The 22,091-nt window shown below is 34.2% G+C and overlaps 1 protein-coding gene across 1 annotated transcript in view; it reads right to left on the bottom strand.

Annotated features, from left to right (window-relative positions):
- LOC149807407 (uncharacterized) overlaps positions 1-22,091 on the bottom strand; it is a 113,614-nt gene that overhangs the window by 43,784 nt on the left and 47,739 nt on the right. Inside the window, exons 10-16 of the mRNA XM_089966457.1 lie at positions 21,514-21,673; positions 20,875-20,989; positions 17,358-17,447; positions 15,036-15,155; positions 14,090-14,292; positions 8,931-9,042; positions 6,379-6,539 (exon numbers count right to left, since the gene is read on the bottom strand). Coding sequence (XP_089822583.1) covers positions 6,379-6,539; positions 8,931-9,042; positions 14,090-14,292; positions 15,036-15,155; positions 17,358-17,447; positions 20,875-20,989; positions 21,514-21,673 — 961 coding nt within the window. The remainder of the gene's footprint in view (positions 1-6,378; positions 6,540-8,930; positions 9,043-14,089; positions 14,293-15,035; positions 15,156-17,357; positions 17,448-20,874; positions 20,990-21,513; positions 21,674-22,091) is intronic.

Here is a 22,091-nt window from a genome sequence, read left to right on the forward strand (position 1 = left end):
TACCATGAGTACCACACACAGCATATTGTCCTTCCACCCAATGTTTAATAATCCCCTATGCTGGCAGTGGTATGGCATGGCTGATACTGGGGATTATTGACCAGCAGGTTTTAATGATCTTGACCTTTGATTTAAGTATGTAGACTTAACCTAAATTTAAATGTGTAGAAACCATTATTTTCTTAACAGATTTATCATGCCTGTGACCTTTGACCTTAAGATTCCATAATCTATAGGCTTGCTATCCTATATTCAAGTTATCCACAAAGTCTGGTCAAGGAATTTACGCTGGAACAAAAGTTATTCTGCTAAAACAATTTTTCTTTCAGCCACAATGGCAATGACTTCTGATGTTTCTGATCCCAAAATCAATAAATCCCTTCCATACTTTAAGTACAAATCCTCCACATATTCCAATCAATGCATGTGATCTACAACAAAAGTTATTATGCAAAATTACATTATTTCTTCTTCAGATACTGTGAACTTGATCTTTGACCCAAAACCCAACAGAATTCTTTCTTACCTAATGTGTTAAAGAATGCATCCTAAGGGGTTATGAGTTAGTCCCTGAAGCTTATCTGCAAAAATTCAGAAACTACTGAAAAGAAGCTGGACAAACTCATGTCGAATTTGCTAGAGAAAAAGAGCAATTATTTGATAGATAGGTGCTTAGCCAAGAAAGCTGAACGAGATTATGAAGTCTCAAACAACTTGTATTACTTGAAGATTTCAAAAACTCTGTCCATAGTGACATTAAGTCTTATCTTGATGAGCATCAGATTGAAACCTTGGAAACTGCTGCTCGTGCTGCTGATGAGTATTCTTTAACTCATAAAGTTCCTTTTGTAAATAAGACTTCTACTCAACAGTCTTTTGGCAGAAAAGTATTTCAGCCTAAGACAAGCCCTTCTAAAACTCAAATAGGCATCAGAATCTAGTCAGACCTATTCCAAATGCTCTTATTTCTAAGAGGTCAAGTCACAGTCATGTATTGAAAGCAATACATTTGTTGGGTCTAACAAACCCCAGTCTGATTTGATTATGGAGAATTATGAACCATTCATATCAAAGGTTTCTATATCACTTTTGGGTGATTCAGCCAATCCTATCCCTATTAAAATTTTAAGAGACACAGGAGCTTCTCAAAGTCTTTTATTGTTGGGTAGTTTGCCTTTTTCTGAGAGGTCTTCTTCTAATGAGAGTGTTCTTATTCAGGGAGTAGAGTGCGGCTTTGTTGATGTTCCTCTCCATTGTGTAAATTTGTCATCAGACTTAGTTTCAGGACCCGTGACAGTCAGAATGGTCTCTGTTTTACCCACTGAGGGCATTCATTTATTACTAGGCAATGACCTATCTGAAAAAAAAGTTGTGGTTAATCCACTTGTAAATGACAAGCCTTGCTTGCATCAGAAAGTCAATCCAATTGAAAAAGAATTCCTCGATGTATTTACAGCTTGTGCTGTTACCAGAGCTATGGCAAAGAAAGCTCTTGAGAATGATGTTGATAAGGGCAGCATTCCTTTAGCTGACACATGTATTGGTCAGGCTTTTGATTAGGTCACTTTCACTCCTTGTTTGGATCAATCAGAAAGTACTGATCACAGTGATCCTCTTTTAACAACTCATTCTCTTTATTCTGATCAGGGTGATAAATGACAATCACTTGTCGTTGAACAGGAATAAGATCCTGAGATCTCCTGTTTGTTTCAGAAGGCCATTAGTGAAACTGAAGCTAATGAAGTTCCTGTCTGTTATTTCATTAAAAATGGAATTCTTATGAGAAAATGGAGACCTCCCAAGGTACCTGCTGATGACGAATGGTCAGTGAACTATCAAATTGTAGTTCCAAAACATTATAGACAGGAAATACTTAGTCTGGCCCATGAAACTCCAATCGCTGGTCATTTAGGGATCAATCAAACTTATCACAAGATCTTAACTCATTTCTGTTGGCCAAAAATCAAGAGTGATGTTGGTAAATACTTTAGATCTTGTCATACATGTCAAATGGTAGGAAAACCAAATCAGAAAATTCCCAAGGCTCATCTACAACCTATTCCTGCCTTTGACGAACCATTTAGTAGAATTAGGTAACCAATACCTGTTGACCATTATGTGTGCATCAACAAGGTTTCCAGAAGCAATTCCCTTGAGGAATATAAAATCTAAAACAATAGTATAAGCTTTGATAAAGTTTTTTACTCAATTTGGCCTTCCTAAGTCCATTCAATCTGATCAAGGCTCAAATTTCATGTCTGAAATTTTCCAGCAAGTTAGGTATGAATTAGGCATTCAACAATTTAAATCTTCTGCCTATCACCCTGAGAGCCAAGGTGCATTAGAAAGATTCCATAAGACTTTAAAAAATATGATTCGATCATATTGTTTTGATACGGGTAAAGATTGGAATGAAGGCATTCAATTATTACTGTTTGCTATTAGGGAATCAGTTCAAGAATCTTTAGGTTTCAGTCCTTTTGAACTGGTTTTTGGACATACTATGCGAGGACCATTGAAGTTATTGAAAGAAAAACTTCTTTCTAATGAAGATTCTTAAATTAATCTTCTTGATTATGTTTCTAATTTTAAATACAAGTTGTCAAAGGCTTGTGAGGTCGCAAGAGAAAATCTGCACTCTACTCAATCCAAAATGAAGTTAAGATATGATAAAAACTCAAAGGAAAGGAGTTTTCAGCCTGGTGATAGAGTCCTAGCTCTCTTGCCAATAACAAAAAATCCTCTTCAGGCCAAGTACTATGGTCCCAACACAGCTGACAGGAAAATAAATGATTTAAATTACATCATAAATACTCTTGCGAGGCGTAAACAAAATCAACTCTGTCACATTAACATGCTAAAAGGGTATACTGAAAGACATAGCCAAGTTAAACATGCAATTAATTTATTTGTACCTGTCCCACTCAGTGAAGATTTAAGTGAAGGAATATCATCAGATTCTATGACACTGGAGTGACAAATCTTTGGAATTCAGAAATTATGAAAGATCTGGACCAGAAACAAGAGCAAGAAAGAAATGAACTTAAACAGTTATTATTTGAATATGAACACTTATTTCCAGATGTTCCTACAAGGACAAACAAAATTTTCCATGATGTTGAAATTGTGAATTCCAAACCTGTCAAACAACACCTGCACAGGATGAACCCTCTCAAACAGGAATACTTGAAAAAGGAAATTCAATACTTGCTGGAGAATGATTTTATACAGCCCAGTAAAAGTGACTGGAGTTCACCATGCATACTTGTTCCAAAGTCAGATAAAACTTTCCGTATGTGTACTGATTATAGGAAGGCGAATAATGTGACAAAACAGATTCATTCCCATTACCAAGAATCAATGACTGTATTGATAAGATTGGGAATGCCAAGTATGTCACCAAATTTGACCTTCACAAAGGATTTTGGCAGATTCAACTAACGGAAAGAGCAAAGGAAATTTTGACATTCGTGACTCAAATGGACTTTACCAATATAAAGTAATGCCGTTTCGAATGAAAGGGTCGCCGAGTACATTTCAATGCCTCATGAACATGATTACCTCTGGTCTAGACAATTGTCATGCTTACACTGATGATGTCATTATCTACAATGACACCTGGAAAGAACATTTAGCAATGATTCAGAAATTCTTTGACAGACTCACAGATGCATGTTTGACAATTAATTTATCGAAAAGTGAGTTCTGCCGTGCTAGTGTTACATTTCTGGGACACATCATGGGACATGGAAAAGTTAAACCTATAGATGCTAAGGTCAATGCTATATCTGAATTTCCCGTGCCTGTTAATAAAAAAGCAACTGATGCAATTTTTGGATATGGCCAGATACTATCAAAAATTTTGTTCCAGTTTTTCTAACACTGCTGAAACCATGACAAATTTATTGAGTAAGAAAAACAAATTCCTTTGGACTGAAAAATGTCAGGAAGTCTTTGACAAGTTGAAAGCCATACTTAAAAGAGTACCAGTTCTTACAGCTCCAAATTTCAGCCAATCTTTTAAACTGTTTGTTGATGCAAGTGATGTTGGGGTTGGAGCAGTTTTGATTCAAGAAGATGAACGTGGTATTAATCATCCAGTGTGCTATTATTCTAAGATATTAAATAAGTATCAAAGAAAGTATTCAACAATCAAGAAGGAATGTTTGGCATTGATATTGGCACTACAACATTTTGAAGTTTACCGTAGTTCATCACCTTCTTCTACAACAACTCCTGGAAAGAACATTTAGCAACAATTCGGAAATTCTTTGACAGTCACAGATGCAAGTTTGACAATTAGTTTATCTAAAAGTGAGTTTTGCCGTGCTAGTGTAACTTTTCTATGACACATCGTGGGACATGGACAAGTTAAACCTGTAGATGCTAAGGTCAAGGCTATCTCTAAATTTATCGTGCCTGTTAATAAAAAGCAACTGATGTGATTTTTAGAAATGGCTGGATACTATCGAAAATTTTGTTCCAATTTTTATTTAATTGCTGAACCCCTGTCAAATTTATTGAGTAAGAAAAAGAAGATCCTTTGGACTGAAAAATGTCAGGGGGCTTTTGACCAGTTGAAATCCATACTGAAAAGTGCGGCAATTCTTACAGCACCAAATTTTAGCCAATCGTTTAAACTGTCTGTTGATGCAAGTGATGTTGGGCTTGGAGCAGTTTTGATTCAAGAAGATGAAAATGGTATTGATCATCCAGTGTGCTATTATTCCAAGAAATTAAGAAATTAAATAAGCATCAAAGGAATTATTCAACAACTGAGAAGGAATGTTTGGCTTTGATACTGGCATTACAATATTTTGAGGTTTACCTTAGTTCAGCTCCTTCCTAGATTGTTTTATTTAGTGACCACAACCCCCTTACTTTCATTGGTAAGATGAAAAATAAAAATCAAAGACTACTAAGATAGAGCTTGTTGTTAGAGGAATATAATCCTGACATCAGGCACATCAAGGGAAAAGATAATTTAATAGCAGATGTACTTTCCCGTATATATAAATTATTATTTCATATACACTTTTTGTAATTCATAAGAGTACTTCTTATGTTTTTCTTAAAACGTATGTATTAATCTCTGGTAAAAAGAAAGCTTTATCATATAAATCTTTTTTTATGGGGGAAGGTGTTACATATATCTGATTAATATATATGTATTTTAATTTAATTGTTTGTTTGTCAGTTTGAAATTTTTTTTTCTTACATGCTATTGTAAGGTAAATTTATTCACTAGAGATGATACTTTTTCAGAAAATTGTCTGACCTTGACTGTTAGTTTATAAACAACAAGTGTTGATTCTGACCTTGATTCAGAATTAGTAAACAAAGTTCTATTTTATTTTAAAATGATTGGTTGTTGTCAAGGTCATGATGGGACTATGTGGGTTAAGAAGGAAACAACTTTTTTAAAAATTTTATTCTGGGAATAAAATCATTGGTCTAATCAAGGCCATATTCTGTGTATGTGATATAAATATGATCACTTGACCCCGCCCCTTTGAAGTTGCAATTCTGGTTTTTCCATAACTATGCATTTGTTAGTTATAATAATGATGTGTCAAGAGAGATTTCTCAGTTTTTGGACTTTTCACACTTATGTCAAGTTAATTTGTTGTAGCCAGATCCTGAGCTACAATTTTCTTCAGACCAGTTGGATTTCAAAAGGATTAATTCTTTATTCTCTGGAAATATTTTGAGGAGTGCTCACACAGAAATTTTGGAAAGACACTGCTTACAAATTTAATTTGGATTTCCAACTCCAGAGTGCCATTATTTGTATTTCTACAAGGAACTGTAGATAAGCACAGTACTGACTACAGCATAAGTCATCGTCATCCATCTTGGATTTTATATCAGGATTCGAATTTGAAATTATTAGAACATTTATTACTAGGATTTTTGCAATTTAATTCGTGGATTATTCTTAGATTATTTTTGGATTTAATTTTGAAACCTTAAGTTCTTCTCCTTTTTTCATTTTTACAGAATTTTCCAGGAAAATAAATTATTTGTTAAATTTTAAAAAGCTTGTTGTTTTCACTCTTTCTGTGTTACTGTTTATTCGAGCCTAAACACATATGTATGCATGTATGTATGTATGTAGATATATAGATAGATAGATAGATAGATAGATAGATGGATGAGAGAGAGAGAGAGAGAATGAGAGAGAGAGAGAGCTAAAAGCATGATTAACCTGATGTCTAGGTCGTAGAAAGATACTCGCGAAAATCAATGAAAATACGAGTGTTGGGGAGTTTTCGCTTGTTTCACAGTATGATGTCTCTGGACCTATGCATGATGGTAAAGTTAACTCAAACCATCCAAAGGAAGAGAGAGAGAGAGAGAGTTAAAAGCATGATTAACCTGATGTGTAGCGTGTGATCTGGCATGGTACAAACACCTTTCAGATAAAGTGTGACCAGAGTTTTGCTGGTAATGGATAAATGAGAAAAGCTTGTTCCTGTAAAATCCACCATCTTTAATGCGTCTGCAGACACCATGCATTGCTTCACCATGCCACACCACTACAAAATATAAATAATAAAAAGACAATAAAATGGTCCTCTGTATACAGTTGTCCTTATAATGCAAGTGTGGGTATCGATTGCATTTAATTGTTTGAATCATGTTTTATCAATGCTAACTTGATGATTTCATTTAATGTTAGTTCTAAGTAAATAGAACAAATACTTATGTAATTTCTCATTACAGAATTAAGAACCTTATTTCTGTATTTTAATGGAATATTATGACAACCTTTTTGAAACATACATCAGTAAAAGGTCACCAAACTTAACTTATAACCACTCCGGTGGCCTAGTGGTTAGAGCGTCCGCCTCGGAAGCGGGAGGTCGTGGGTTCAAACCCTGGCCAAGTTATAACAAAGACTTACAAAAATGGTACTAACAGCTACCTCATTTGGCACTCATCATTAAGAGGTTAGTTTTAGGACTGGTTGGCCTGGTGTCAGGATAATGTGACTGGGTGGGGCACCATGCTACATGTCTGCAGCATGATGCCCCAGTGCTAGACATCACTATAAACTGCCACAATGCAGACATCGTAGTGATATGACTGAAAAAATTTTAAAAGCTACATAAAAAATCCTAATCACAAACAAACAAACTTAACTTACAATAAGGCTCAGTTTCATGGCTTCAGTGAACTGCATTATGAAATAAGAGCACCATTGTAGGACAGTCTTGACTGAACATCCCTTAGTAGAAGGTTCTTGCACTTACAACATGGGTAACTTTCATGGTTCCAGTAAACAGCATTACAGAAAGGTTGAATATCCCTTGTTTCAGGTTCCCTCACATAAAATATGGGTCAATATTATGACTTCCATGAAAAGCAATATAAGCAGGCCACAAAACTTTATGGGGATATTTATCATACAGGGCACTAGACAGCCTGTATGCCCATTAAGTTTCATGACTGTACACATGATGATGCCAGAGAAAAGAGCTAATGCATAAACTAAACACTTATATCAACAGGAAGAACCTTGTTTAGAAGGTTGAGCTAAATAAATAGGTTTCATACCTTATATAAAAAAAAACCCTCTAAATACAAGTAATCTTGATCTTGATATTCTGGATGACAAGACAATCTTATATTGCTAGAAAATAGAACACAGGTAAATATATATTTGTCTGCTATCTTGACAAGATTTACAGCATAGCTTAAATCTGTTATCATTGACAACATCCTTGTAAACAGAATTGGAGGGATTTGTATATTTTAATATATGTAAAAATGGAATGCTTCATACATTTATCATCATGCAAACCATTCAAAGCATTTTCAAGTAAAAACAAAAACAATCAACTTTTCTTAATAAGGCATGCAACCTAGTAAAATTATAAAACAAAGCAACTGAAACCTATCTTTATTTGAAGCTTTTAGTGCTGTACAATATTTTATGACATTTTATTTTCTTCCACTTTAGATGCATCAGTTGAGGTACTGTATATACTCATTTATACGTCAAGTCCAACTGCAAAATACACAGTGACACATCTGCCATCACATAATGCACTGGCAAATTTGGGTTTGTGCAGTTTGTTAGGAGTTTTCAGTAAAACAAACACAAAACCTGATTTTGCAAGCATTTTATGCAATACCAGATCAAATTCTATGTTGTTTGCACCTAGACTCAATTTTATAAGCATGTATACATGGTACATATTTGCATCTGGACTCAATTTTATAAGCATGTATACATGGTACATGAATAGCTTATTTATGTGAAGTTGTAACTAATTTTGAGATTAGATAAGGAAATTCCAAATTATTGAATAAAAATGACCCTTTTATACTGATATTTTCATTCAAAGACATTTTTTTCACTAAATAATCAAGAAGAACCTATTGCCAGCCAAATAGTGCCACATTAGCATCTTTTACTCTGGCATCCAAGGTCTTTCTACCCTACTGTTTATTTTACCCTGACATTCAAGGTCTTTATATCCTACTGTCTTTTTACCCTGACACTCAAGGTCTTTTTCCTACTGTCTTTTTAGCCTGATGTCCAAGGTCTTTCTACCCTACTGTCTTTTTAGCCTGATGTCCAAGGTCTTTCTACCCTACTATCATTTTACCCTGACATCCAAGGTCTTTTTGCCCTACTGTCTTTTTACCCTGACATCATAGAGCTTTTTACCCTACTGTCATTTTACCCTGACATCCAAGGTATTTTTGCCCTACTGTCTTTTTACCCTGACATCATAGAGCTTTTTACCCTACTGTCATTTTACCCTGACATCCAAGGTCTTTTTGCCCTACTGTCTTTTTACCCTGACATCATAGAGCTTTTTACCCTACTGTCATTTTACCCTGACATCCAAGGTCTTTTTACCCTACTGTCTTTTTACCCTGACATCCAAGGTCTTTTTGCCCAACTGTCTTTTTACCCTGACATCCAAGGTCTGGAGACTGACACAATCAGTAACTGTCATTTCTGTAAGGGCAGGACAGCTCTCTAATCTTAGCTGGCATAGGCTTGTTAATGATATTGCTCTTAAACTGAAACAAGAAAAAAAATTGTAAAAATAATGTAATAACCCTATGATCTTTTGACCAACCTATGGTCTTTACAGTTACACTGTGTGTGTGTGTGTGTGTGAAAGTATAATTCTAAATCAGTCAATAATTCCATTTAAGTTCTCAACCAGCCCACTCAAAATAATGTTTAGTCCTTAGTCCTAACTCCTTGCAATGCTATTACATATGTTAAATTTGACTGTTTCATTTAATAGTGTACCAAAACAAAGAAAAGGCTAATAATAATAAAAATTGCCAGGATACCTGACAACTTTTAGTACAGTTATTATACAACAAATTTTCTCAGCATTATAGGACAATTACAGGGTATTTTTTTAGGACTCCTCCCATTACAATGCCCATCTCCACCTTTTATTTCAGGGAACTTGTTGCAATTTACATGAAAATAACATTTTAATTACTTTTAAAAAAAACGAAAAAAGTCATTCTCATTATTATAGGACATATTTTCCCAATAATATTGGACATTTATTTCTTTCCTAGCCACTCCCTGCCCTCACAGTCAGTGAACTCCACCATTTACTACAAGGAACTCATTACAATTTATTTCAAAATAACATTATTTTAATTATTTCAAAGAGAACAAAGACACAAAAGATTCCCAGATACTTTCAGGAAATATTTATTTTTCTCTGTATCCTGTTACAGATGCACAAACAAAAAGGAAAGCTTAATATATCTATATAAAAGCTGTTGTTGAATTACAAAATGAAAATAATAAATTCAACTACAGCACAAACTTACGAACGAGATGTTATGGGGAGGTATAAATAGACACCACTCACAAACAGTTGACAGAAATTACTGGCAGGACAAAATTAGGTCGTCCTTATTGCTATCTTTAAGACCTTTGATATGATGAATTAGGCAGTCCTCACTGCTATCTTTAAGACTTTTGATATGATGAATTTGGAAGACATCACTGTTGTCTTTAAGTCCACTGATGTGATGAATTATGTAGACCTCAATGATATCTTTAAGACCTTTGATATGATGAATTTGGCAGAGCTCACTGCTATCTTTAAGTCCTTGATATGATGAATTTAGCAGACCTCACTGCAATCTTTAAGACCTTTGATATGATGAATTTGGCAGAGCTCACTGCTATCTTTAAGTCCTTGATATGATGAATTAGGCAGTCCTCACTGCAATCTTTAAGACCTTTGATATGATGAATTTGGCAGAGCTCACTGCTATCTTTAAGTCCTTGATATGATGAATTAGGCAGACCTCACTGTTGTCTTTAAGTCCTTTGTGAAAGGAATATTCTCTGGTTTACTATTCTGTATATAATGTCATGTCATCCATACCCATGCAAATTCGAATGATGGTTGCTTAAGGCATCTTTGACTTATCCTTGGTCATTGGCATTATCATGATGTCAAATTAATACAGCCTTAATCACATGCTGCAGTGTTGAGAATTGACAACTACCATCAAGTGCTTTCAGTTTACAATTTCCAGAAATGGCCAATGTATTATCTTCAACTATTCACTGTGTATTTGATAGAGCTTGTCTTACTTTGGACGGACTACTCATGTAATTTCTTGAATACTCTTCAGAGACTGCCCATCACTCATATTATATGATTTAGGTTTTGCAGTACTGTGTTAACAAGAGGAAGTTTAGTCAACAAGTATTCTTCAGTTGTCCAACAGAATGATCTCACTTCAAGCAGCTCTTTTCTTTGCAGATCTCTTGGAAACATTTCCAGCTCTTTTCTAATGTTTTCATCAATTACTATCTCATCATCTAGCAGACAGCTCTTTGCACTCAATTTTACCTTTGGCAATTTAGTAGCATCTAAATTCTGTTCTACCTCAGCCTTCAGAAAACGTGAAAGAAACTGACTCTGTCCTCAGAAACCATGAATGAAATGAGCGAATCATACTATCTCATCAATGAAGATGTGCACCTTTGGGGCATCTGACTATTAAAGCAAGTGAGAAGTTGTTGAACACTGGCATAATACTTCTTAGGAAAAACAACTATACTCTTGTCTACAGCCTGCAGATCACAAAAGTCAGGTAGATTCTTTTGTATTTAATACTCTTAAGTGTGATCTTGTCCATCTTAAGTCATTAATAAAAATTGTAACTGCTTTCAATTCGTGAAACATCTGCATTGCTGTCTCAAATAAAAGCCATCAAACTTCTGTGTATTGTTTGAACAACCATTTTTCAACATCAGGGTATAGCTTACAGGATCTGCAGTCTTCTTTTTCAGTTGCACTTCATTTAAAGAGCTGATGCACATACAAACTCAACCAATTTATCTCTTTTCCATATCCATCAAGACCCCTACCAACATTTTTTACTACATCAATGTTGCAGGTTCCAATGCTGTCAAATTCTTGAAAAGACTTTTCATCCTTTATTTGTGAATAAAAATTAAACGTTTTCTTATCATTTGGTTTGTCCCTACACAAAGTAATTTGGTTTCCAGAGTGAAGTGTGTCACCTTCCATGATCTCATCTGCAACTTTCACCTTTCTTGCATTATCATAGACTATGTGTTATAGAATCTAAACAAAACATCATCATGGGTAGGTTACCAGTATCGTATTCCCAAGTCCACCAGCTTCTTGACCAGTGCCTGTGTGGCTTCCTAAAGATGTAATGCAAAGGGCGAGTTTGTGTTTTTCACACTGTCTACAAGCATCTGTCTGAAGTATAGTCCTGTAGCATCTCTCATTGTTGTTGTTGTTTTGGGTTCAATGCCATTCCTCAGTACAAGAAAGGCTATACATGGCTGCAGTTCAACTGGAAGAGGAAGAACCCAAAAAACCCCAGTAAGAACTGCCAACCTATGGGAGGCTGCTCGCAGCTTTCACACATACACATATTCACCAAGCCTGAGACTTGAACCCATGCGGATAGAGGTGAAATGGCAGTGATCAGTAAAGGACAGTGCTTTAGATTATTCTGTCCCCCAGGGTCCCCCATACCACTCTAACCACACAAGATAATTTGGTCCTATACAACCTGAAGTCTTTTGCAAAACTCAAGTCTGGAACCAAGCCTATAGTCTTTTGCTATACTTGAATTTGGAAAATGACCTGGAATGATGGACTATGCCTTCACAAGATTGGATGCTGCAATTGCTTGATGCCAAAAACATTTCAGCTTTTATTACATCTGTTTGAATATTTAACTCAGCCATCCGATCTTGTGAAGGCATAGCCCATCATTCCAGGCCATTTTCCAAATTCAAGTATAGCAAAAGACTTCAGGCTTGGTTCCAGACTTCAGTTTTGCAAAAGACTTCAGGTTGTATAGGACCAAATTATCTTGTGTGGTTAGAGTGATTACTGGCCGCCATGTATAGCCTATCGTGTGCTGAAAAATGGCGTTAAACCCTACAACAACAACAACAACAAACTTGGCAGCAGAATCCTAAATTCACAATTTATTGCTTGAAGTAGTACCCTAAAATTGGTTCTCAAAAATCTGTACGTTCCCTCAGGCTGGGAGCTTAGGTGTGTATATCTAGGTTTATGATCTGTGAGACAATGGGGGGGGGGGGAGCCTAGAGCAGAAAAGCTTTGGGCAACCAATCTTCTCAAGGTGTGTGCCCAACTGGACAACCAGATTCTGACAGCCAGTAGTTTATACAGCAATTGCTATGACCTATTTTTACATAAGGTCAATAATAGTGGGCTCCAAATTATTTATTCATCCACTGAAGCTAGGAATAACTATGCCAGATGTCACCTGTGAAGATAATTACATAGGTGGCAATACTTACCAAGTTCCACTGCTTGATTAAATATAGAAACAAGACTTCACTAATCAAACAAGCATTGATATGATCCTATTTGCACATACACATGCTCACGTTTTTTTGGCAAATCAAAACAAACTGTCACTGGTCAGAGTTTCCACTACAACCAATAAAATCTACTCTTCTATTCTCACTCAGGTGATAACAAAAGTTTAAATGTAAAAAAGCAATATTTAAAAACCACCTGATACTTTTCAGTGTAATTCAACATGAATAAAAAAAAAAGAGGGGTGACTTTGGTAGAATATACTAATCAAAATGGGTGATCTACAATGTACCTGGAATAAAAGGCTGAAATAAACTGGATTACAAACAAACAAGCGATGTTTGACTCATCCTTTCTACAAAAGGGTCAACAATCCATTCTGATCTGCAAAATCAATATGGAAATGAATCGTTAATCTACCCTGGTTTTCTGTTTTACAAGGTCGTGATTATCAGCAGAACCTTAAAAGCAGGGAGGAAAAGAGCCAGAGTACACATGCTTGAGGAGTTATCTACCCTGGTTCTCTGTTTTACAAGGCTTTGATTGTCACTGAAGCTTTCAAAACTGGCAGCAGAAGACCAAAATCAAAAGAATGAATACACAAGTGAATTAAACTGTTACTGCCCTACTCTGTTATTCTGCACTTCATGTCTTTCTGTGACTGACCATGGTCAACACACTTTAAATATAGCAGATACTTGATCATGGTTGTGTAAATGACTGGCTGTAGTAACTATTAAGTAGTGTAAATAGGTTTTGCTAAAATATTTAAAACATAGATTGTTACACACACACACACACAAACACAAGTATAATGCCAACAATGTAAACAGTGACAATGCAGAAAATATAGCTATTGTACTGTATGCTACCAATTTATTTTAAAAAAACTTAAGTTTTATGCCATAAAATCAACATTCTATACAAGAACTTTACATCAAGCAAATTTAAAAAGGTAAAAAAATCCAACAAATTATTGATAATATAGACTGGACTAGAAAAGAGATAACTCATTGCAACAGGCAAATAAAAGTATACATACTAATAAATTAGAAGAAAAAACCTCTAAACACTAAATTTTCCAATTTTAAAAGAATGGAGATGAAACGATGAGATGGGATGGGATATGATGTTACAGGACAAGTCCTAATTTATAGAATATGTATAATACTAAAAGGATGGCAGGTATCCTGTTTTACAAAACCACAAAGTCTATACAAGACAATGACATAACTTACTCTTTCAGAAATCTACATTTTGTGATGATAATCACACTAAGTTTTGGGAATATTCCCAAATGATGGGACAGCAAATCACCATAGAGACCAGAAAGGTCATGCAAGGTCAAAGACTCCAACTCTGGAACTCCTGTGCCATCTTTAAAGGGAATTTCCTGTTCCAATATTTCTGTCAGTGTCCTAAGTCCACTGAACCGTACAATCTGCAAATATTTTCAGTAACTTAGAATCTTGGAATCAAAATGGATCCAAATGAAATGTGAGTTTTTAAGATGCAATGATTTTCATCCTTCTTATGGATTTATAATGACTCATTGTGACCTACTTCTTCTAACATGATTCTTACTAATGGAAGGAATATATAGCTAAAAAGAAACTAAATTTAATATATGGAAATACTTTACAGATGAAATTTGTAGCAGTGGAGAAATTTTAAAACACACTATACCACATTAAATATTGAAATCTATCTGCATCCACAATCAATGAATGATTACTAGAAAAAAAGAAAAAAATTCCATTTCTAGCAACAACAACAATATGCCTGCAAAAGATGGTAGTTATGTCAACTATACACCTGCATGTGTATCTAAAGGAACATAATTTTCAGTGACTTTTAAGAAATGAGTGATGACAAGAAAAAACCTATTCTAATACCATATAAGGGCAAAAATGAGCAATTCAAAAGCTTTAGAAAGAAGTAAAATAAATCTAGTGCATTAATTTATGATGTACTTATATCAAGATATTTACAGATGAAAAGACAAAGAAAATTTCTGTATCAGTATTTTCCTCTGCATATGTCTATGATAAAATGCTTTCTCTAGATACAGCATATATACTGTTATAAAATGGATACCTCAGCTGAACTGGAATTCATCATATTAATGTTTTCATCCATCAATGTTCAAGTAAAGCTGTGATGGACATGTATTCAAAATGGTACCTTTCTTCCATAAAGCAGACCATCCATAAACTCCTGCTCCAAGATATCACGGCAGTCAAAAAGGTGAAGCTTCCGTAATGATGGCATATTCAGTGGAAGACAGGATGTATTGACACATTCCTATCATATAGGTAATAAGTAAATTTATTTTCACACTTGTGATGTCACTTCAGCAACAGCATAAATATCTGATTAAACATAAGTGTCTAAGAATTATATTAAAAAAACATAACAGATGATGGAACAAAGCCTTCAGGTCTGACCTTCTAAGCACCCCATTCCTCTCATAAACTAATATGTGCCAAATCCATGGATGGAACTAGAAGATATAGCCAATGGTACAGCTTACAAACATTTACTTCAAATGCCTAAACCAGTGGTTCCCAACCGTTCAGAGTATGAACAAGAGAGTTTTACTTAGGCATTTAGTATTGTTTACTATAAAACATATGTAGTCAGAATTAGTTTTTTGAGTACACATATGCTGCATGTTATGTATTTTCATTCATTCTTTTAATTTAACAATGGTAATTAATGTTTGTATATACTTTATAAAAATGACTGGTGTTCACTTGTATCAGTTTCTTTGGTGGGAATGGCATATGGAGTTACAGCATTCATAGTGATCATTCTTGGGACCGAAATTAATTGTTGTGGTTCATTTTTTTGTTCTGGTTTATTGTCTGATTTTTGTATTCTTGTAGAGGTAAAAAATAATCGTAAATTTACATAAGTAATGTTTAAACTTAACATTCTATTTATTCAAGAAGCAAATTCTTTCTAGTAAAGTACATGTAATTATTTCATCACAACAATATTCCTAGGTGATACAACAAAACATGGCTTGCATGGATTGCATTCGATATATCTATTTATGTAGGACTTTTCTTTTTAAGGATAAATGAAAATCAAAGATACAATGTAATAATTGAGAGTTCTCTGCCAAAATCAGAGAAATATTATGATATTGGGAGGTAGGCATGGAACGACCAAAAAAATTGGGAGATTTTTTATTTTCCTCCCGGCAAGAGAGTTGACAGATATGGTGTAAGGTTGCATACATCAAAGCAAACTACAACTCAGCTTTTAGGGCATTAGCATAATTTTATAAGCATTACTTCTGAAACTTCATTATTGTATTTTGGTGCAGTGGTGCCCATGATCCAACTCCAAGGAATAAACTTCATTCAGCGGAATGTACTTCATTCAGTGCATGTTTAAACCTACAATGTACATGTGGTGGTGCCATTATGTAAATACGTTCAGTAGCCAAATTGTGAGCATTGAATCAAACCATATTGATGTTCACTGTGTTGTCATAATGGGATCACGTTTTAATGAGTTAGGTATTTACAGTTTCTAATGCATAATGTTAGTAGGTATTAAATAAAAGATCAATTAACCATGATAGGGAATGGAATCTCATGTTTTATCTGACACCTGACCGCATGTTAAGTACTATGATAGTAAGAAGGGGAAATTCTACTTCTCTAATGAATTAGTGATGGCCGGGGTTTCAGTGATTTACTGGTAAATGACAACTATACACCTAGTGACCACAATGAATATCTCAGTGATCTCTAATTTGTTTAGTGACATGAGTTTGTTGACAATGGATATGAAGATCAAGTGAGGATTAACATTTTTTCTGTATATATATTTTATTTGTGTTGTCTAATGGGATGTGACTGATACTGGAATTTTCTAACATGTAACAAATACTCAAATTCATGGATTTTTCATAGACATGTACATTAATAACTGCATTAAGGATTGTACTACACAAATGTAAATTGTCAGTATCCAAGTGTATTTCAGAGTGGTTTCATTTTCAATGAATCAAAATCTCCTATCTTTTATTTTCTTTCAGTGTAAAGCCTACTCAATGACCACTTACAAATTACATTTGTATTCAAAATATGATCTTTTTAGCCATCCCCCCACTTATCTCGACATCTGGTTATGTTGACAATATTATCTTGGTCCCGAGGATGTCAAGATAAACATGTGATACTGTGCTCCAAAATGGATGGAAGTGATGACGGCATCATATATGGACTGTGTTGTTTTTGTTGTAGACCTAAAATTTCTAACTGGAGAAAGGAATTTTCACCTTGAAATTGGAACTAGCACCAGGAAAAGAGATATCAATGTAATAATAACAAGTACTGTATTACTACTATTGAAAGTACATTTTAAATAATCAACTCATAATGAAATATACATACATTTTGTTGAAATAGTTTTTTCAAAATTAATGCAACTGTTTACATCTTTTTCTTTTAATGTGACAAGATTTGCCATCTCTCCTACCATACTTACACCAAATTTAAGATACTTTAAAGTTCTGGAGGAGAGCTCAACATTTGTCCAAGAGAATCCACCATATGACAAAGCCTCCAGTCCATGAAGCTGTAAAATATGAAAGATTTAAACTAGTCGTAATCTATGAGTGTCTTGTTTTCTGATGTAGAATTACACTGAAACACAGAATGCTTAAAATAATAATTAGTAACTGTAAATTATCCTTTTCACGGGACTTCATTTAGCATAAACTAGACAATATAATAAGTCTTTCAGTGATGTTGATATGACCATTCAGAAGGAATAGCGATAACAAAATATTCAGGATGGTTGCATTGTGGAGGCCATATTGAATGATAGAACATCACCAGTTACATTTATGACCAACTGGATATCATAAAAACCCTCCATGTCAATATGACTTTCTATTCAGAAGGAATTACAAAAAGATATTAGAGATTTCTGAGGTGGATGTCAGATTGACACCATTTATATTTAGCACCAACCCGACTTTGTACAAGATAATTTAGTGAAAACCCCATGTTTGATATGACTATCCATTCAGAGGGAGTAGCAAAGCACGATTTTCAAGATGGTCATTGTGATGATCATACTGGATGTCCAAGATGGTCACTGTGATGGTCATACTGGATGTCCAAGCAGCTTAGATTTCAGTCAGATGAACATCAGATGAATGTGTATGTAAAGTGTTATGGCAATCTTCCAAGTAGTTTAGGAGGAACAGTTATGACAAACTTGTGCTAATAGGCAGACAGACAATGGATGAAAGACCATACCATAAGCTCATTTGATCTAAGACCAGAAGAGCTAAAAGGTCTAATTCTAGTTATTTGAAGTCAATTATAAGAAAGTCTTGGTTCACTTTCATATGGCCAATATGTTTTAGAAGTGAGTAGGCAAGTATTTATTTTTTCTGCATGCTTTGAAACAATTTGAAATTTGGCATTAATGATTATGCAATGCAAATGTTCCTCTGGATGGAGAGGGGGGTTAAATTATAGCAATTCTGCAGATTCAGTTACAAGGCAGGAAGCAAAGAAATGTTAAGAATAGACTAAAATATCTATAAAGTGAAACATTAGATAGAAGTATAACAATCAACAAACATTATTTTCAGAAAAAAATTAAACTGACAATGTGTTAACATGATTATAAGAACTAAATTTGTTTTCTTCAAAATTAAATGATGTTTGGTATCTTGGTAATAAATTGGTATAGAATATAATTATGCAAAGTTCAACATTTTGCTATCTACATGATCAAAAAGGATCTCTTTGATAAAAGGCTAACTAAGCTATACATTTATTATAGAGAAGAAAACTAGCCTATCAAAACTAGCCTATTTCTGGCAGTCTAACAACAACAAGCAAAAGCATTGCTGATTAAAGAAAAAAACAATCAAGTCAAGTGGGCCTAAACTTAGTCATCTGGCTGACAGCCACCTAAAGGCAAATACAAGGAAAGCTGGCCATGAAAGAAAATGTTTTAGTAAATCATGTTTTTCCATCGTTAGCGCATACAGATATGGGAAGGAACTCTTTCATTTACCATATTTGCCAGCCTATAAGACGATACTTTTTGACCAGAAAATCTTAGCTTCAAATCAACTGACATATGGATTTTGTCATCCAAATCGCTTTATTGTATTCCATATAATTTTTCTTATTGAAAAAATTCTCCAAAAGTAGGAAAAATAATGCATAAAAACATATTTCATTTTGGGGAAGAGATTGTGTATGAAAAAATATAGGACCCCACATTGAGAAGGCTTTTAAACAATTACATGATTGTCAGTGTTAAAAATTTACTTTATCAGATGTAATTGCACTAAAGCAGCATGTATTAGTAATTTACATTGTTTGTAATATACATTGTTTAAATTTGATATGGGTGCATTAGAACTGACAAGTTAGAAGACAAATAACCATGACAAAGATAGATATCCACCACAATTTTCTTAATGCATCTCATGATCCCAAAAAAATTATGCCATATTATGTGTGTGTGAGAGAGAGAGAGAGAGAGAGATGTCTTAACTGATCATTTTCTGGCCAGCTGTTTTGGAAAATGAAATATCTTTTTTTATTTTTAGCAAAAGTAGCTATATTTGATTGCAAATTCTGTTGTTACTAACAGTGGCTATGCTTTATTGCATATTGGCATTATTTGTAAAAAGCTGAAATGCTTTTATGTTAGGATACTTTCTGTCAAACTTGGCAAAAATCTGTTGAGCAGTTTCTCAGAAAAAGTCATTTTAATGTTTAATTTCCATTTTCTTTAATGGTAGCCATATTTGATGGTGACAGATCAGCAAAATTTGTAATTAATAATTGTAATTTGTAATAAATATTATAACAGAATGCATTTTGTCAAACTTGACTAAATTCTGTTATGTGGATTTGAAGAAATCACTCTGGCAAGTTCAACTGAAACTGAAATTCAAATTGGTTCATTGGCTTTTAAGAAGAAATTTAAAATGGCAAATGCTGATTGACAATTTATGATGGACAATGCATAATGGACAATCCATGATGAACAATCCATGACAATGCATAACTGACAATGCATGATGGACAATCCATGATGAACGAATTGGTTCATTGGCTTTTAAGAAGTAATTTAAAATGGCAAATGCTGATTGACAATTTATAATGGACAATGCATAATGGACAATCCATAATGGATAATGCATGATGGACAATCCATGACAATGCATAACTGACAATGCATGATGGACAATCCATGATGGACAAATTGGTTCACTGGCTTTTAAGAAGAAATTTAAAATGGCAAATGCTGATTGTCAATTTATGATGGACAATGCATAATGGACAATGCATGATGGTCAATCCATGATGGACAATGCATAATGAACAATCCATGATGGACAATGCATAATGGACAATCCATGATGGACAATGCATAATAGACAATGCATAATGGACAATTCATGATGGACAATGCATAATGGACAATGCATAATGGACATCAGATGCATGGCCATACCACACACTCACAAGGCTTCAGGTCTGGTGAACTAAGAAGAAAAAAAAAGCAACATGCAAAAGGACTGTGACTGTTCAAAAATAGTGAGAATATAAAATTATGCATACATTTTTAAATTCAGTAAATACTCACAAGTTTAGTCAAACTGCAAATAAAAAGGATCCTGATTTGTTGTAGCATAATACACCTACAGATTACGGTTTATGTTGTTTGTACTAATAACAAATTGCATAGACCCAGATCTGCTGGTACATTATTCACCAGCAGATGTGGGTCTGTGCAGTTTGCAGTTGGACATGTCATAAAAGTGAGTATATAAGGTAGACATTTTGCTGAATTGCATATAAAGATAAATTACATGGTGACGTTAAAAAATAATGAATGGGTATGGATTGAAGTATAGGTCATTACTTCTTGTCAAATTGCTGACAGTGTCAACTGGAAACTAAATTCCTGGAATTAACACACAAAACTTTTTACATATAAGTGTTCTGACCAAATGTTATACCTCTTTCAAACATTCATTGAGTTCCTCTGGAGGGATTCCTTTGCAGCCAATCAGATTTAATTCCTTTACTGAGTGTTCTTGATGCAAAATGGGTTGCAGGTGGTCTAATGTTAATCTGGAAATTAGACAAGAAAAGCAGAACATACAACAAGACAGTTCACTGATGATCCAAATGGTTCTGTGTTTCAGTAGGTTTGCACTTGCACAAAAGTAACAAAATAGAGAAGCGGTCAAAGAATCACATTGCATTCTCACACCATCTAGTGAGAAACAAGTGGAATAAGCATTAGGCTGAATTTCATACTTCTTTCCTCAATGAAACTAATCCAGAATATGAGACAAGAAGCCAGAGAAGCTGATTATAATATTATCTGTTGGTGGTTTTTTTTATATTTAAAAAAAAACTCATATCTATAATCCAGAATTTATTGTCTGGTCTACTAAAGATGGTTTCGTTATCTTGGTTATAATGACTATGAAGTTCAGAAGATTTAATTTTCCAGATTAGTGAAATAAAACATTTCAATTAGGGCATTAAGCGACCAAGAAACATTTAAGAACATAAAAAGATTAAAAAATAACAAAATGCTTTGTCTGTTTTAAATGAAGATGAATTGACAAATTCATCAAACTGCTTACTTGGTACAGTAAGATATATCCAGAATTGGAAGATCACAATGGTTGTGGATTTCAAGAATATTCAAGTTCGAATGACTGGAAAATTCGGCCGCTTTCAACTCACATGCTGCAAGCTTTACCTCTCTCAGACTGTCTGGTGATCCAACAATTAAAGTATGTACTGGAATTTATAGGAAAAAAGTTTAAATTAATAATGAAAAATTATTAAGTTTAGTAGTCATTTATAGTACATGCAACATCTGCAATTATTTTTTATCAAAGATGAATCGTCCTTTCCAAAACTTGTATAAACTGTAGACAATTCAGTGTCCCCTCCCCTATTTACCATAACATATAGCTTAAAAAGTAGTCCTATATATGAACAAGACTGGATAATGAGGGTCCTACATGAAAATGATTGTAAAATGTTAATTTTCAAATCCTTGAAAACTGTTCAACTTCTTGTATTTTTGGCTCCATTTATCAATCGCCTCAACCATTTTCGGCTTATGTACAATGCGCCACAGTTACATGCTATTGGTGAGTTGGCATTACATACTAAGGGTGGCAACTCATGAAATCCAATAGATATCACACAG

The sequence above is a fragment of the Sinohyriopsis cumingii genome, chromosome 1 (assembly GCF_028554795.1).
Source record: "Sinohyriopsis cumingii isolate HCF-2022 chromosome 1, ASM2855479v2, whole genome shotgun sequence".
NCBI lineage: Eukaryota > Metazoa > Mollusca > Bivalvia > Unionida > Unionidae > Sinohyriopsis > Sinohyriopsis cumingii.